This window comes from Melitaea cinxia, chromosome 22, assembly GCF_905220565.1.
Source record: "Melitaea cinxia chromosome 22, ilMelCinx1.1, whole genome shotgun sequence".
Lineage (NCBI taxonomy): Eukaryota > Metazoa > Arthropoda > Insecta > Lepidoptera > Nymphalidae > Melitaea > Melitaea cinxia.
The window spans coordinates 13,361,403-13,379,983 of record NC_059415.1 but is presented as its reverse complement, the minus strand read 5'-3'; the positions used below and the strand labels follow the sequence as shown (position 1 = coordinate 13,379,983).

Below are 18,581 nucleotides of genomic sequence, written 5' to 3'. Positions count from 1 at the left end.
TTATATCAACGTAGTCATTTGATTGAACAATGGAATTCTTCTTTTTTATTTCTTTTTCAGCAACAAATAATAAATCAGGGGTTATAAACCAATGCCCCGTCACGGGAAAATGATTTCCACTTTTTCTTATTGACCTCTGTGAACTACTGCTGAAACATTTGGAAACCATTCCAATCATGGTGGAGTTTTAATTGTGTGCCGAACGTCCATCAGCCATTAGTCTGAGAATCTCCACAACATTTAAAATCTATATTGTTTTCACTATGACTTGTTTATCAACTAACGCTCCTGTTAATGGCTCTACTTTGGCATGCAAACGAATATGCTACTTATTAAACTAATTCCAATCCCAATAGTTTTCTTGCAGAAATTTTAAGGCTGTATCACTTTCATCAGTGGACAATTTTTCTTGGGGTAATTTTGAATTTACCATCTAAGCTAGATAATGAACCGGTGTTATGGCTTGGCGGTACGATTCGTGACTAAGTTCATTTGGTTCGTGTTTAATATTTCTTCCAGTTGATCTATTAAATCATTCCATAAAGGTGTCTGTGGTGGTGTTTTATTAAGACCATTGAACGATAGAATAGAAATGCGGATTTTATTTTTTTAAAAGTATGTCACCCGTCGAGTTGAACACACCGTTCAAAACGGAGCTTTGTGCTCTGCGCCGCGTGTGGCGGTGATGAGCTCGCACTGTTACGCGGCACCTCCCGGTAGTCTTTTTAGAATAAATACACAAGTTGTTCAAATATGGATAAAGTTTATTTTATAGTCCAAACACTGACATTAACTGTCCCTAAAAACAACTCACTTTCCTTTTCTGGATAAAAATATATATAGTGACGCGCTGGATGGTAAACGGCATCTGACTCGACCGTATGGAAAATGGAATATTTAAAAGTAATTAAAATAGTGACGTCAGCACCAACCGCGAATTAAACCTAGGTATAACAGCACGTTTGGCAAAAAGAATTCAGTAATCATGTGTCAATAATTTTCACCATTGACATTCGTCGCCTGGCCTCTAGAATTTTCGAAAAAAAAAATGGTCCAATTATCTCATGCGTGGATAAGGCACACCAAACAGTTACCCTGGGGCAATGCAACGGTTTTTGATGTTTCAATCGAGGGTTGCGGGTTCTTGGAAACCAGTAATGGCAGTTTTGCTTGTTGACGTGGCCGTTAAAGTGAAAGTGAGCCTTGTCGTTCAAAAAAATTGGATTTACAGTGCAAAAACGCTCCAACATCGTTTCACAAAAATGTTTGTGTAAATCAAAGTCACTTTCTTTCACTTCTTGGACGATTTGAATTTGAAAAGTATCGAAGTTCATATCATTTTTTTTTAATTTTCTGAATAATCGCTCTTGGAAGTCCCGGTGAGGCTGCTCTTTTCCGTATTGAAAATCGCGGATTGTCACTTAAACTGCTTTCAACCAGTTCGATGTTTTCATCAATGCAAGGCAGGCAGTGCCTTTCTGCCTACAAAAAATGCACGCTACGGCTTATAAGCCGTCCACGCTAAGTTTGCCGTCGGCGATTTGACGCCACTCGAAAGGTAGCGTCAGAAAAAAAAATAAGAAACTAAGTATATGTATAATTATAAAATATTTTCTATTTCTTATTATTAAAAAATGTTTATTTGGGTAAAATTAGACCCATTAATAAGGTTAATCACTAACGTCCATAGATTCAACACAAGATATTTCATTCTCACTGTCACTAAAAATTGAGTCCGTATCACTCTCTGAATCTACCCCCACTGAAATTGTGAGGTCTCTCTCGTTTAATTCTTGCAGTCGATCACTTTCCCAATATTGCTGTCATAATCTATCAACATGGTTGATTTCTCACTTCCAATCATCTGCAGATATACTTCTTATAGCATCACGTGTTAACTGTTCTATTTATTTTTCTGATTGTGATACGTTCTTTTCGACCACTCGCTGTTTCATAATATTCCAAATGTACTCTATTGTATTCGACGCGTTGACGTAACGGTCACGTTGTGGCGGTTATGGTTTCGATCCCCGCACATGACAAACATTTGGATTGACCATACAGATGTTTGCCGTGGTCTGGCTGTTTGTGCAGTCCTGGTGGGACAAAGGGTCTTGTGGGACGTCAATTTAGGAGGTTTGGTCTAATGGTAATGATAGGTGATAACTATTCAAATACTCCCCTCTTGAATGAGCCCCGGCAATAGGGGTCTGGAGTGGCTGAATTCGGAGTAACGCCAAGTTGAGTTGGGGGGTGGGGGGTGGAAATAAGATTTTTGGGGGGTGGTTTTTAGGGAAAGGGGTGGCTTTATTTTTTTTAATTGGGGATGTGAAATGGCCTCGTTGCTACGGTTCTAACGAGCCGTGGCAAGAGGGGGTGCGAAATAGGGAGTTCGGTTTTCCCATGGTGCTTATCCACGAGTTGGTCCAGTTCAGAGAGAATCTGCAAATGACGAGACCGAATCGTTGACAGATCGGTTATCGTCGGTAGAGCGCCGGTTACATCAGACGAGTCGCTATGCGGCATGCGTGATGGACGTGACGCACGTGTCGTTGTCTCCAAGTGATGTTGTTTGTAGGTCTTTGCGGCGCCGGTCTGGCGGGAGATGTGGACTTTATTTTTTTTTACACTTCCTTATACATTACTAGAATATGGCCACTTCTGACCTTTATATCTCCTGATCTACGCCAAACTCAGAGACAAATCTGGTGTCAAACGACAGGTCTCACCAGCGCACAGAGGGGTATTTGGCCCAAAAAGTCGATCAAAATTATTTATCTGTAGTTTCTTTTTATTTTAATTCTATTTGAACAAATAACTATAAAAATAAGCATTGGAGTTAAAAATAGTATAATAAAGGTATATTAATAGGTTTAAAAATTAAACAGTCATTCATAATGTTATTTATGTTTAATTTTCCAAAAAGAAATTAATAAGAATTTGAAGAAGCATCCCATCTTTCTTCATCTGAAGTTTCATCGTCTCTGTCTGCTTCTTCATCTTCCTCAGACTGAGCATTCGCGTCCCACGGAAGCAACATTTCCATTGTTTCTGGTTTAAAAGGTTTTGATTTTTTTGGAGTTTTGGGTCTGATGCAACTTAGAAATGGATCTGATGTTAATAAAAGTCTATTAATGACATCCATGTTGCACTGAATCCGGCTAAATTTCCTTGAAAACCTTTCCCTGTACTGTCTGAAATGTTTATTTCGTGCTTCTGCTGCTTCTTCCGACAGAGTTCCTATGGGTAAGAGCTCGTTCCCACCTGTCGGCTATCGGATCCGTATATTAATCGGATGTCGGCGCCTTTGTTCACACACACGATTAATAATCGGTTGTCGGCCACGGTCGAAGCTAGTGCCAATTTTAAGCACTCTACGCGAGGCGTGCACGATGGACGTCGACGAAGCTCTTGTTGTGATGTATTATTATTTGAGAAGAAAACGAAGAAAGACAGCCAAGGAAAGAAAATATTGGGTGCACCCAATCCTGAGAGAAAGATTTAGTTTGGGAACATTTCAGAATTTAATAACAGAATTGAGGAGTGACGAAATTAAGTTTTTCAATTATTTTAGAATGTCGATAACTACATTCAACCATCTATTGGCTCAAATATCAGTGAGCATAAACTACCAAAATACGAGATTTAGAGACTGCATTTGTACTGAAGAAAGGTTGGCGATATTTTTAAGGTAATATAATTATACATATTAATTTGTATAAAGGAAGAGATAAAACAGTCACTTTTAGTTCACATATATTTATTGAAAGAAATAACTTTAATTTTTTTTAATTACGAAAACAAATTAGTGGAGTTAAATATTACTAAAATCTAAGTCCGAATCTTGAGTATTACTTGAATGTAGTGACAAAGTAGGTGATGCTGGTTCAACGAGTTGGCGTGTCGAATATCCATATCCACTTGAAGGGAAGATATTATTCTGGTTTAATGGTGGGTGCACATTCTGGTTTTGTGACGAATATACAGATTGTTGCACGTGATCTCTTGACTGTGAATGCCAACCATAGTTTGATGAGTATAAACGACTTTCACGCTGCTTTTTAATATTTTGAATCAGTGACAGCACGCCTGATTGAAACTCTAAAGTTTCACTATCGTCAAAAGACGTAACGCTCGGTAGAACACCTTTGAAAAAAGAGAGCATTGGATGTTCGTTACTTCTGTCTGACTGTAGCCTGCTATCTAAAAACTGGCTTATTTTGTCATCGAGGGTTTTGGGCTTTTTGGAAGTGCTTGGTAATAGCAGCTCTGAATTTATATCTGTTGTATTGGCCGCTGATGCCTCGGGACATGTATCTGTTGGACGCTTCTTGACAGAATCATGAGTTCGATTAGGCTCAGCCACTTTTTGCAGAAAACTCATCTGTTCTTTATATATATATGGCTTTGAAAACTTAGCCCCTGCTCCGGATTTTTTGACGTCATTTTTATTTGCTCGCATCCAGGCATCTCGTAGATTCGACCACTTTGTAGATACTAATTTACCTGCAATTACAATAGGTACATATAGAAATGTTAATTATTTTACCTACTTAATTATTTTACAGATATTACGCATCGGGTTGTTCCTTCAAAGAATTGCACTATAGTTACAGAGTTGGTGTGTCAACTATTAGTAAAATCTGCAAAGAAATTAGTTCCACTATCTGGGATGTATTAAGAGACGAGTTCATGAAAATTCCTGATAATGAGAGTAAATGGTTGGAAATTGCCAAAAGTTTTGATATGAAAGCCAACTTTCCGCACTGTCTTGGAGCAGTTGATGGTAAGCACATTAGAGTGGTGAAACCAAACAATACTGGCTCGATGTATTTTAATTACAAAGATTATTTTTCATTTGTTTTACTAGCCGTTGTTGATTCAGAATATCGTTTTATTTTTATGAGTGTTGGCTCGTATGGAAAAGAATGCGATTCTTCAATATTCAAGGAGTCAACTATATGGAAGAAACTGAATGATGGTAGTTTAAATATACCAAAACCAAGGCCTCTACATGCAACACTTCAAAATGATATGCCTTATGTTCTCGTGGGCGATGAGGCTTTCCCTCTGTCAACAAATTTGTTAAGACCTTTTGGAGGCACTCATTTAGACCACATGAAAAAAATATTTAACTATCGTTTAAGTCGGGCAAGAAGGTACGTTGAATGCGCATTCGGTATTTTAGCCAATAAATGGAGAATATTTCATCGGCCACTGGATGTCCACCCAGACACGGCTATCGAAATTGTAAAAGCGTGTACAGTATTACACAATTTTGTAAGAGAAAAGGACGGTCTGAACTTTGAAGATATTCATTATACGGCAGAAAATCCGATGCAAGAACAAGTACAACTGCAAAACTGTAATCCACGTGGTGGTCCTATTGCAAATGATATACGGTCTGAATTTGCAAACTACTTCGTTTCAACAATAGGCTCGGTGCCTTGGCAACCAGAAGCGCATGGTTAATATTTATGTTTTGAATTTTACGTATATTATTAAATAAATAACTTCAAACACTTACCACATGATTGTCTTTCTTTTTCGTCCAAATTGTCAAAATCAGGTATGAGTAGGCAGCAAACTTCCCGCCAAGCAGCTATTTTCAGTTGCTTATCTTTATAATCATTTAGAGTTTTGTCCCAAAGGACACCTCTTTCCTGAACTAGTGTGATCAATTGTTCGGGGTTGATATTTCTTTCCATTACTACGAATCACCAAACGTGCGTACAATAAAAACACAACAACTCTGCTTGCGCGCCGCGATGTGTGTGTGCGCGATCGCAGGTACGACGTACGCACGAACGGAATGAGGGGTAGCGGAGAGAGGGTTATCGGCTCCGACATCAGACAAATGTGAACAGCGCCGTTCTTAATCATAGGCGAGCGAGATCCGACACGATTTTTTTCCGGGCGTAGAGGGCTGGCAAAACACCCGACATTTCTTGTCGGAGCCGACACAAAATCGGTTTCCGATAAGTGTGAATAGCGTCATATATAATGCTCTGCCACTAGAACTTCCGTTTAATATACGGATCCGACACCCGACAAGTGGGAACGAGCTCTAAAAGCGCATGTTGGATAACTATTGAGCCGTGTATCAATATTTTATGTAGGGTAGGCGACATCGGATGCCATGAATACAACTGGACGTAAAGCTTGGCTGTATCTCGGCAGTAGACATCAAATTTGTTTATGTCGATCTTGTGTCCACTAGATATTACCTCCAGGACAGTAGCAAATCTCTCTATTAAAGTTTTATCTATTCCTGTAATGCTTGCGGACGTTTCAGCATTAGCGAAGAACCTTCTGCTGGTGTTGCCATCGTTGCTGTTGCCATAATTAGCCTTAGGTACGTCTACTATTAGTCCAAGCTCACTTCTGAATTTTTCTTGGATATGTTGCTTTCTTTCTTTTATAATATTCTTTTCAGCTTCTGTTCGGACTTGCCACTTTTTTATTGGTAGCTTATATGAAATATGCAGTATTGATTCCAAAAATCTGATTTTTGCATGCAAAATGGATAAACCAAATTCCAAATCTTTCGGGTCTATATGTATTCCTTCAAATTTTGATAAATTATTGAATTCTTTGGAGGTAGCTTTGCAAATATAGCATCGCATGGTCGAGGTTGTATTTGTAGCTGCATTGCAGACTTTACCATCTACCATGGTAAATAGCAATTTGTGGTTGACAACCACTTCTCCAGACCCCACAGTTATTTTGGTTCCTGATAAATGTTCGATTTGTTCTTTGTGATAGATTATTTCTTCATTTGTTATATCCTTTGATTCTTGAATGAATCTAATTCGCATTGGTCTGCAGAAGCGCGGTGAAGAGGGCGATGGGTTATGCCAAATTACTTTGTTATTGGTCTTACATACGAGCTGAAGGGGTACCAGTGAAGACTGAAAAATGTTGGCGTCAGAGTCACTACTACTGGAAAACCTTTGTTTAAATTGAGCTTGCTGGGAGCCATCACAACCCTATTTTATAAGTGAGCTCCAAGTGAGCTGATTCTTCTTGTGTTAGTGATGTCAACACTTCTTCCAAATACAAAATAAATCGTTTGGCTGTGTGATCCAGTAATGCCTGTAATTTTATTTCCGCACATGTTTCAGTGACACGGTAAGCGTCAGTATCTGGGTAGCAATCTGATTTTGCTTTTTGAAGGATGGAGTAGCACGGATATAGTTTCTTTGAACTTTCTCTTACGATTTCATATTGCTTTCTTGTTAAAGATGCTTCAACAAACATAGATAAGGCTTGCGTTGGCGTTAATTGGGTAACTTTCCACTCAGGGGTATTCCTTTTTCTGAGTACATCTCGATATTTATTAGCACGTGATGGTGATGAAATTATATCTTTTATAACCTGTGCTCCATTAACATTCCCAGATTCTCTAAGTGCCATTTGACCAGCATAAAGAAGACTTTGTGCCTGATTTTGCGTTCTCAAATGTACTGTTTTGCGACGTTTACTGCAATCGGTTAATTCTTCAAAGGCTTTCTTCGGACGGCCTACAATATTTGATGCACATTTTAATGGTATTTCGAGAGTGACTTGCAACCAATCATGGTATTTTTGTAAAAATAATTCTCAGTTCTCTTAGAAGCCTGCCATTTTGCTTTCATTTCCGATTTAAGTCGCGAAAATTTTCGAAGAAACTGTTGCGTTTGCTCGGTCGGGATAGTAGATCGATTTATAATTTGCTTCTCGGCTAAATCCAATTTTTTTGCAAAATCTTTTACTTCGTATTCTTTTGTCATGCGATAGATGTATTCCCGTGTCACAATCTTCAAACCAGACGGGGCTATAACAAGGAAAAGCTTAGATAAATAGAGGTAACCGCAAAAACAAGTTTGTCCTGGCAAACCACAACTAAATTTTTATCTACTGAATTCATATTTTTGGCACTTTCTGGCAGCTGGTTTTTAAAAACACGCAAAGATTACACATCAAGTAAAAAGATGTAAAAGAAATTAGATCCCGGAAAGGTCCGGAAATATAACCAAGTAGCTTCTTAACATAATTACAAAACAAAACAAAAATGACAAAGTAGATCACTTCTCAAAAATCAACAGAACTAATTATGTTATATAAAAATTATAAAATAAGCTTATGATATAGTTTCTACATACCTGACTCTACAATATCCATCAAAATAACCACAGTTTACTTGATTGGACACAAAAACACTTATAACTTAACAGATTTTTTTTTGTGTATTCACTTTGTAACAGTACGTGCGATTAGCAATGCGCTCAAAAGACGACTGATCATGCGGTGGTGAGTGATGCTTTACAAATAAAGATAACGGAATATTGTTCCTTAGACTCTTACCGCCGGCCAGATAGCAATGGCTACCTGAAATTTGTTAGTTTATTATTTCCGACTTTTGATCGACTTTTTGGGTCAAATACTCCTCTGTGCAGCGGCTAAAAACTATCAATTTCTCAACCCCGTAAACATTGTTTTAACACTGATTACGCTGTTTTGAAGTTTCGACGCTAATAATTCGGGAACCAGGGACTCCACAGAGTTGCGAACACTCTCACTTATGGAACGCACCTTAAATAATAGCTACCGCCACTTTTTTAAAACACGAGGCTCGAAAAAATAATTTTTTGATTTTTATTGACGGAGCCTATGCTTTCATAACGCGTGTTAGACTTGTACACGGGGTTTTAATTGCGTTGTACTAGCAATGGTATGGTGGTAGGAGCAAAACTTGATGACCGCGTTGTTTAGCCATCTCGTCGAGTTGAATTGGTTTAGCTTCGCCTTCAACATTGTCATATCAACGTCAATGTTATTGTTTAAGCCACTCGACATGTTGCGCTTTGTTGTGACACGATGTTGGCGCTTTATTCAGTTGAACCGAATAGTATGGCGCATTATCCTATTAATGGTGCTGAGTTCCTTTAAATTGCCCATCATTTTAATAAACCACTCTTTAAATTTTTCCACATTCATTTCTTTATGATAGTCTCTCCTCTTTTTGGACTTAAACGCGAGAGGTGAGTTATCGACAAACCCATTAACTGTGCCCGCGTAGCAAATTATTTTATTAATCGTTCGCTTTACCTTCCGGTACTTTAGTCAAAAGCGTGAGTAGTGTCGTCTCCATTACACTTTGCCAACAGTATCATTGGCGTTCATCCATGTCTCGTCAAGGAATACTACGTTGTTCCAATCCGTAATGTATTTCGCCTTTTCTAAGAATGTCACCCGTGCAATAGCAATAGTTATATCCGTCCTTTATATAAGCCTTTTTGGTTTGTTTATTTTTTTGTATCGAAATCCGATTTTATTTACAAGTCGCCATAACGATTTCGCACTTCTATTAAATAATTCGGCATCTTCCAAAGACTTCATCAATTTTAAAACTGTGGGCAACTAATTTCTCCGCTAATCATCACATATATGATTTCTTATGGCATCGAAATCAAAGCACTTCTTAAACTATTGGAAAAGGATTTAAAAAAGCAAGATACTCGTACGCGTTGGAGGAAAAGTATCTGCCCAGAAGAAAAACTAGCGATATTTTGAAGGTACGTACTTTTATTTTTAAAACTCAGACAGATCTAACGTAGCATCAATGTATACAGATTGTACTGGCGATAGTGCACTATCAGTAGGCTGTCGTGTGCTAAAATAGCCCTGGGATTGATAGTCACTAGCACCAGATGTTTGTGTATAGGCTGACCAGTCATAAGTTGACTGGCCAACCCTCCTGGTTTGATATTTTTTAATAGGTTTAACACCCCTGCTCAATTTACTTTGGTTTTATCTGATAGTCAATGTAGGACATCATTTTGGCATCCATTTCATTAAACTTTCTTTTGGCTGGTTCTCTGCGTTTTGGCGGGGGGGCTAGATTTTGTTTGTCTTTTTGACTGTCATTGTCAAGTTGTGTCATTGTAGTCACACTGTCATCTTCCTTTGTAGGTTCATTCGATCTCGTGGTGTCATCTTCGGTGTGTTCTACAGTTTGTTTAGCAGAGACGCTTTCGTGCGTTTCACCAGCAGCAACTACTTTTTTCAAAAACAGCATCTGATTATGGTATTTGTAGGGCTTCGTGTTTGAGACAGCGGAACCAGACGTCTTGCAATTCTTTTTATCTTTTAGTGTTCTTACCCAGGCATCTCTCATCTGTCTCCACTTTTTCATAACAAGTTTTCCTAAAACAAGTAATAAAACAATTAATTAACCCAGCACATTGTCGGAAAAAGTTGCCCGGCTATCTCGAAATACAATGTGCCGTTGACAAAGAAAATAGTAATAAATCTTTAGGGTTAGGGCCGAATACAAATTTTGAAGCAGGTTGGAAAAAGTTTTAAAATAATAAACCAACTAGTAGTTCAACAATAAGGTAGTTTAATTACAAATATCACACCTACCCTCAAATAAAAAAAATATATAAAAGCCTACCTAGCCAACCCCAAAAACCATCACTACAGAAATTTCTTCTGCGTCCGTGTCGCGAAGCTCAGGTTTTTCCTGATTTTTATACTTTACTCGAATCTGGCAAAGCTTCTTATTGATATGTATAATTATTTTTTGTGTTATCTCTCCGTCAAAAAAAAAAAATTTTTTTTTTTCATAAGTCTTCTAGGTTGGTGAATATTCTGGGATGTGATCTAGGTATGTTCACTATGTTATGACTAAGTGAGCGACTTGACCATTTGAAACCATTCTTACCTACGTAATATCTTTAGTTTCTTTGAGATATTGTTGGTACATTATCTTGTGAGGGTATTAAGGGTAGACCCGAATTTTCTATAGCAACTGAAGGCTAAGATCTAGATTAGGTAAAACCGAATTTCGGGACCGTGGGGGGATGGGGGGGGAGAGGGTGGGAAACGCTACCCCTGGTACCACTGTCACACCTCGGAACCCCATGGTTATGGAGATATCCATGGTTAAAGTTTTGAGGTTAGAAGAAGAATTTCGAAAGTTAGAGGAACGCTTGGCTCCGGCGCTACGGGAAGTGCAGCCCTTGCGTGCGAAAGCACGCTCACTCATGCTCCGTACAAAAAAAACCGAATTATGGGGTTTTTGGGTGTGGAGGGTGGAGGGTGTAGGGGAATCTATACAAGGTAACACTGTCATACCTCAAAACCCCATGGTTATGGAGATATCCATGGTTAAAGTTTTGAGGTTAGAAGAAGAATTTAAAGCTATTATAATACCTTTTAGCTCGTACTGTTTGCATTGTGTGACAAATCGACACTTTTAAACAAATTAACGCGTCAGACATAATATTCTAATAAAATTAGTAACATTGCGTGCTAGAATATAGGTTTAGAAATTCGAAAAATACCCAAAACCGAATCGGAGCACCCCACTGTCCACGTGGTCTTGGTCTGTCCTACCCCTAGAGTGTTTTTTTTGTGCCGCGGAGGCGCGAAGGGAGGGCAGCCCTCGCCCGCCGTGCGAAAGCGCGCGAACGAATGCGTAGAGGAGCGGCTGAGGCTGGTCGCCTCCGCTGCGGAACGGAGCATGAGTGAGCGTGCTTTCGCACGCAAGGGCGGAAGGGCTGCACTTCCCGTAGCGCCGGAGCCAAGCGTTCCTCTAACTTTCGAAATTCTTCTTCTAACCTCAAAACTTTAACCATGGATATCTCCATAACCATGGGGTTCCGAGGTGTGACAGTGGTACCAGGGGTAGCGTTCCCCACCCTCTCCCCCCCCATCCCCCCACGGTCCCGAAATTCGGTTTTACCTAATCTAAAGCTTTACCCAACTGAATTGAGTGGTGATATTTGTGGTTGGAATACCTGAGATTCTTCTTCCGCTGATTGTTCTGAAGCAGAGTCATGTTCGCTTTGCAAACCCAAGTCTGGATCCACATCTTCCTCATCTAAAGGGTGTCCAGCGGAAAATTTTGTTTTATAAACTTAAATAAAAAACATATTAATAAACTCAAAATATTTATTATATTTTTAAAACAAAGCACGTTTCTGCGGATTTTATTTTTTAAAAATAATGTCCTCCAAGTGACGTCCATTTCTCGCAACACACTCTTGTAAGCGAACCCTCATATTGGCGAATACGCGCCAACACAGTGCTTGGGGGATTGCATCAATTTCACGCCGGATATTTTCTTGCAGTGCAGATATGGTGCGGGGATTATTACAGTACACTTTAGACTTGAGGTATCCCCACAAGAAAAAATCACAGGGCGTCAAGTCAGGCGATCGTGGTGGCCAGGCTATGTCTCCGTACTTGCTTATTAATTTTCCAGGGAAAATGTCCCTTAACTTCGACATGGACACCCTGGAAGTGTGCGGGGTTGCCCCATCTTGCTGAAAATGTGTCCTATTGTTGCGCCCTGGAAAAACTTGCAATTGCGGCACCAAAAACTCATCAATCATGCGGCAGTATACAGAGGAATTCACAGTTTCCCCCTCATTAAAAAAATACGGTCCGATTATTCCTTGAGCTGAGATGGCGCACCATACTGTGGTTTTAGGGCAGTGCAAACTTTTCTGATGACGTTCTTTTGGGTTGTTGGGATTCCAGTAACGCATATTTTGCTTGTTTACGTAACCCCCGATGTGAAAATGTGCCTCATCGCTGAACAATATGTTTCCAAGTGTTCTGGGGGTTCGAAATCGTTCCAAAGCCGTTCTGGCGTACCTTTCCCTTGAAACATAATCGTTCTCATTCAATTTTTGGACAATTTGCATTTTATAGGGATGAAGCTTTAGTTTTTTTTTTCAAAATCGTGTGCACAGTTGACTTCTTAATGCCTGTAGAGGCGGCAATCTTTCTTACTGATTTCCTTGGATTTCTAAGAATTTCTTGACGCACCTGTGTCACTCGTTCTGGTGTTGCTGCCGACGTAGACGGTCCTGGTGGCGGCCTATTGATCATTGTCCCTTCTTCTCGAAATCTTTGCACCCACGTTCTGATAAGCTGCGTACTCGGACCATCGCTTAATCGCCGAATGTTGTAATGCAAACAAAAAGCACGACGCGCTCGAATAGGCGAATTACCGTTCATCAAATATTGTTCCACCGCGTACGCGCGGTGCGCGCCCGACCAATGACTCATGGCGACTGACAAATCCGCAGAAACGTCGCTTCTAACGCCACCCCCTCCGCGGCCCTAACCCCGCTTACAAATGAGTAACGTTGATTTAAAGTTGAAAAATTCCCGCTGGACACCCTTTACATTACTGAAGTCTCGCTCCATCTCAGCTTCTCTCCATTGACTTAGGGTATTTTGATTTGTCAAGACATTTAGTGCTACTCGCTTTCGCTTTCGGCTATTTCCCGAAGGTCATGATTGATCCATCTAAAATAGTAGCGTACATAATGAGGTGACGAATAAGAGACAGAAAAATAAACTCTAAGTCTGCCTACGCACTGGCGACCATAGACGCGGCCAGGCCGCCGCGGCCATGGTCGCCGGTGCGTAGGCAAGCGCGACATGTGGACGGCCGAAAAATTTGCAGTCGACTTCCAAGGATGTGTCAAGATGGACGTGCAGAAGATAATCACGCTAACTGTGCTTGTGTATTTACTACGAAAACGAAAACGGAAGATTTCACGTAAAAGACAGTTTTGGGTGCATCCATTACTTTGCGAGAGAAAGACTAAAGGATTATATTATACTTATTTTTTGGATTTAAAAATGTATGAGAAGAGATTCTTTAATTACATGAGAATGTCAACGAATACTTTTAACCTGTTATAGTTATTCTATTTCACGATGAAGGTTTTGCCTTTATTGTAGTAGTGACGTGTACCGACAGGCGCATTTGTGTGTGTAAACTGAAGGAGCGTTAGCAAAGAAATCAGAAACGCATTTTTATATTAAATAATTATTTTTTTAATGATGAATATTTGATAAATGTTCATTTATTATTATTATTATTAATATATATATTATAAATATTTGTCTTTTATATACCTATATTACATATATTTTATTGTTAGAAAAAACTTGCTTGATGGAAAAAAGTAAGTAGATATAGGGTTTTATGCATTTTTATTCAGTAAAGAAATGAAAAAAATTGACAGAATTCGATATTGTTAATCACTGTCAGATACATAATTTTCAAATTCTGGTTCACTGTCGTCGGAATCATTTTGCAAATCAATCACGAACTCAAAATCTAAGTCAAAGTATTTCAAGTATTCTTTTTCTATTTTTTAACATGAGTACAGGTTTTACACCACGTTTCGCTAGTAACTTTGTTCAAGCTTTCATTTATTAGTGTTTCCATGTTAGTCATATTTTGTTCAATATTTTTTGAAGCGATATCATTTTTCACAATTCCCCAAATGTTTTCAATCGCATTCAATTCCGGGTGATAAGGAGGGAGGCGTAGAACATCAAAACCTTTGCTCTTGATAAAATCATCGATTTTGTATTTTATGTGTTGATCTTTGTGTTTTTTAATTATGTCATATAATTCCAATTTAAGAAGAGATTGTTCATATGCTATGCCCTTGTCTCTGAGCCATTGCTGCATGTCTGCTTTATTTGTTGTCGATGTTGGCATTTTTTCAGCCTGTGTATTATGATAAGAAGCATTGTCTAAGACAATGACAGAGCGTTCCGGTAAATTTGGTAAAAGTTTTTCGTTGAGCCATTTTATATAATTATCATAGCTCATATTCGAATGATAATCGCCAACTGTAGAATTAGCCTTATAAACCAATGACGCATTTTCAATAAATCCATTCTCTGTTCCCGCGTGCACTAATATAAATCTGCTACCTGTGCTTAACTTTTTCAAAAATGGCGTGCTTTCTTTTTTTTGTGCCCAGGTGTTGTTGCGCACGTGTGTTGAAAGAACATAACTTTCATCAGTGTAGACAATAGGTCGTCCTTGAGAGCGATATTCAGATATCTTTTTTAAATATTTTAGTCGCCACATCTGTATGTCATGACGTTCTGTCAAAACTTTTCGGTTATTTTCTGTTTTGCGCCACTTGTATCCTAATTTGAGTAATAGCCGTCGAAGCGTTTCGAGACAACCTTCAAAGCCAATCTTTTCATTTAAAACTCTTCTTAAGTTCGCCAACGTTGGGATCACTTTATGAACGACATGAAAATTTTGTACCGTACTTCGTATAACATCGGCTGTGAAATTATCTACGTCTATCTTGTTATCTCGTTTTATTCTTTTCTTCATAGGAGAAGTAAACTTTGAGGAAGTGGATGGCAATTCCTTCTTTTCTTTTAAGATCCGTTGGACAGTTGAAAGAGAAACACCTGTTGCCTCAGCTGTACGCTGAGTAATATTTCGTAAATGAGATAGATCACAGTTAGGCTCTATAACTGATTTCGTAAATTCATACTCCTCTTTTAGGAAATGGTAAACGCTAGCTATTATGCTTCGACCCTAAAATCAAACCAAACTAAATTAGTACTGTCAACTAACTCTACTACATTAAATACAAACAAAAAAAAAATGAATTAATGTTACCTCACTTTTAACAACTTTTCTGTGTTTAGTTGCCTTGCTGACAGTACTTTGTGTAGACATCTTGCGCGGACCCAAAACACTAGTGACACGGACCGCGTTGCGATCGTGACTGACCACTCAGAGGCCTACGCACACTAACACGATGTGTATGTGCACGGTTAACAACAAGCAAAGTCAAACCTTCATCGTGAAATAGAATATCTATACTGGATACAATAAAACCAAAAATTACTGGAACTGGTAACAACTATCGGAAATGCATTCCAGCAGAAGAAAAATTAGTAATAACAATAAGGTAAGCTTTTTCTTTTTTAAATACAGAATGTTTAAAAAATACGTGATATATTTTAAAGGATGTTTCGGAATGGAGTATTGTGTACAGGAAAAATAAAAATAATGTGATAGGGCCTTTTTTTTACTTAAACTGCTAAACGGATTTTTTTGTAAATTTGAATTATACAAGACTTGATTCTGAATCACCCTAAACCACCACTGTTGCGTTTTTCACAACAACCTGTATAATTCATTGACCAAGGTTTTGCCACTTTAAAAAATTTATGAACTATTGTTCAGTAGTATTCTACTTTACGACTTTGAAAAGGAGAGGAAAAGGGCTTGCTTATAACATGTTTTTAAATATTAAAAAACTGAAGTAGATAATCAAATTATTTGTATTTTCATAACTTAAAAAATGGCAATTGTGAACAATTAATCATTCAAATTGGGAAATAGGTCTATCATTTCTGAATTTTGAGAAATATCAGAATAATGAGTATGAGTATCGCTGTAATTTGAATCATCTGATATCCTGTTGGTAGTAGAATAACCTGAATAACTCGGTCGATGCGGGTCATATTCTTGGTCGTTAAGAGTATTGAAATTACTTGAATAGTTTATGCGCGCTGTTGTAGGTGTACAGTTCGGTTGGTATTTTTCTATAATTTCCATGATTTCCATTTTCGCTTTGGTCTTCATTGCAGCAGGGATTGTTTGAAATCTTTCGAGGAGGGATAAAAGAAACAGTCTGTCACAATTTGAATCATTCTGTGTAGTCGCTATGGTCTTATGCAGAACTGAAATTAGAGGGTCTGTATCGGATTCTTCGTTTGGTATTTTTTTCTTCCTTTTTGTTCTAAGCGACTTTGATGCAGACTGTTGAGTCTCAAGATCAGAAGATCTTGCACTTTCATTTTCTTGACTTGCCTCTTCGAGACTATTTTCTGTTGCGTTTGTGTCCAGCACTGATTTCAAAAACAGTAATTGGTTGAAATAGGTGTATTGTGATTTACGTTTTGCAGCAGAACCACTTTTGACATCTTTAAGACGGCGCAGCTCTCTTGTGAAACAGTCTCTAAGGTTTTTCCATCTTTTTTGGAGAGTAATGCCTGTAAATCAATAAATAAATGTAGTACATATTACAAAACTAATATTATGTTTATTAATGTGAATTTTATTTTCAGGTATTTGGCTACTGGGTGTTCTTTATCTCATATAAGTTATGAATACCGTATAGGGCTTCCTACAGTATCGGAAATAGTATTTGATGTTTGTGAAGCAATATGGGAGATATTAAAACCAATTGTGATGCCACAATTGACCAGAGATAAGTGGATTCAAACGGCTGAAGGTTTTCAAAAATACGCCCAATTTCCTAATTGCATCGGAGCCATCGACGGCAAGCACATTAGAGTTATCAAACCACAACATTCGGGATCTCTTTATTACAATTACAAGAATTATTTTTCAATCGTGTTACTTGCAATATGTGATGTAAATTATAAATTTCTTTACGTAGATATTGGAGCATACGGCAAATGCAGTGATTCGTCAATTTACAAAGACTCTGTATTTTATCATAGGCTTTTAAATAATGATCTCGATATTCCGAGCAATAACCCCATCAAAGAAAATGGCCAATCAATGCCGTTCGTTTTAGTGGGTGATGAGGCGTTTTCACTATCGGAACATATGATGCGACCGTATGCTGGGAGAAACTTGAATAATGTAAAGACTAATTTTAATTATCGACTATCCCGTGCCCGCCGCTATATTGAATGTACATTTGGAATATTAGCCAGTAAATGGCAGATTCTTCACCGACCCCTAAACGTCAAGAAAGAATTTGCAGTTGTGATTATAAAAGCTCTATGTGTGCTTCATAATTTTGTGCGAGAAAGAGACGGATATGATTTCAAGGACACGTTAACTGTACCAGAGGCTTTATTAGAAATACCTGCATGTTTACCTAATAGAGCAAATAGAACATCAACCGAATATCGAGATATATTCGCAAACTACTTCAGTACCGATGGTCGCTTGCCCTGGCACAATTTGTAAATATATGGGTGCTCGCCGCGAGCCGCCATTGCGCGCCGTAAACAAAATGGCGTCGAACGCACATGCGGTATGAGTAATCTTTTTAAAAAGTTATTCCAATCATTACGAAAACCTGGGAAATTTTAGCAAATAATTGTCAAAACTCATGTGCAAAGCGAAAAATAGTAGAAATAAAATAGTTATACTTTTGACAATTACCTATTTGCTAAAATTTCTTAGATTTTGAATGAACGGAACAACTTTAAAAAAAAATCACTCATGTCACATATACGTGTCGAATGCTACTACAGCACCTGCTGCGTTTATTGTAGTTCATCGCATTATTAATTTACTTAGGCATAATAAAATAAAATACTAACCAAGTTCTGCCTTTTCTTTATCTTCCATGGATTCACCGCCAAATATATCGACCACTTCAAGCCACAACTGCCGCTTAACATCTTTATTGGAGTAATCATTTGATGCTAAATCCCATAAACCTCTTCTATTTTCAACTTCAATTATGAACCTTTCCGTGTCGAAATTGGCCATTGTAAAATAATCACTCTGTAGCTAGCTACACGTCTGGTCGCCGCGGCCGATGCGGTAGCACTGATGAATTTTAATACAGAAGTGATGTTCTCGACGGCCACGATTGGTCGCTGGTCGCGTGGCATCAAATTGGACGCCGCGGCCAACGGTGGCCGCTGGTCGCTGGCCGCTAAGTGCGTAGGGGCTATAGCGATTGCCATATAAAGTCCAGAATTCACTGGCCGCCGCGGCCAGGTCGCGGCGACCATGGTCGCCAGTGCGT

General features: G+C 38.6%; 3 protein-coding genes across 3 annotated transcripts; 1 reads left to right on the top strand and 2 right to left on the bottom strand.

The window, feature by feature from the left end:
* The first annotated feature begins 3,392 nt into the window (after positions 1 to 3,392).
* Positions 3,393 to 5,531, top strand: LOC123664647. Its single transcript, XM_045599165.1, has 3 exons — positions 3,393 to 3,691; positions 4,569 to 4,786; positions 4,871 to 5,531. Exons 1-3 carry the CDS (start codon positions 3,393 to 3,395, stop codon positions 5,470 to 5,472), a joined length of 1,119 nt encoding a protein of 372 aa, XP_045455121.1. The 3' UTR covers positions 5,473 to 5,531.
* An 8,456-nt stretch (positions 5,532 to 13,987) lies between these two features.
* Positions 13,988 to 15,645, bottom strand: LOC123664476. Its single transcript, XM_045599015.1, has one exon. The coding sequence runs from the start codon at positions 15,155 to 15,157 to the stop codon at positions 14,162 to 14,164; it is 996 nt and encodes a 331-aa protein (XP_045454971.1). The 5' UTR covers positions 15,158 to 15,645; the 3' UTR covers positions 13,988 to 14,161.
* Positions 15,646 to 16,104: 459 nt separating this feature from the next.
* LOC123664477 lies at positions 16,105 to 18,515 on the bottom strand. The gene is made up of 2 exons (XM_045599016.1): positions 18,148 to 18,515; positions 16,105 to 16,836 (listed from the first exon to the last, which is right to left on the bottom strand). The coding sequence occupies exons 1-2, from the start codon at positions 18,317 to 18,319 to the stop codon at positions 16,160 to 16,162; spliced, it is 849 nt and encodes a 282-aa protein (XP_045454972.1). The 5' UTR covers positions 18,320 to 18,515; the 3' UTR covers positions 16,105 to 16,159.
* Positions 18,516 to 18,581: the final 66 nt, after the last annotated feature.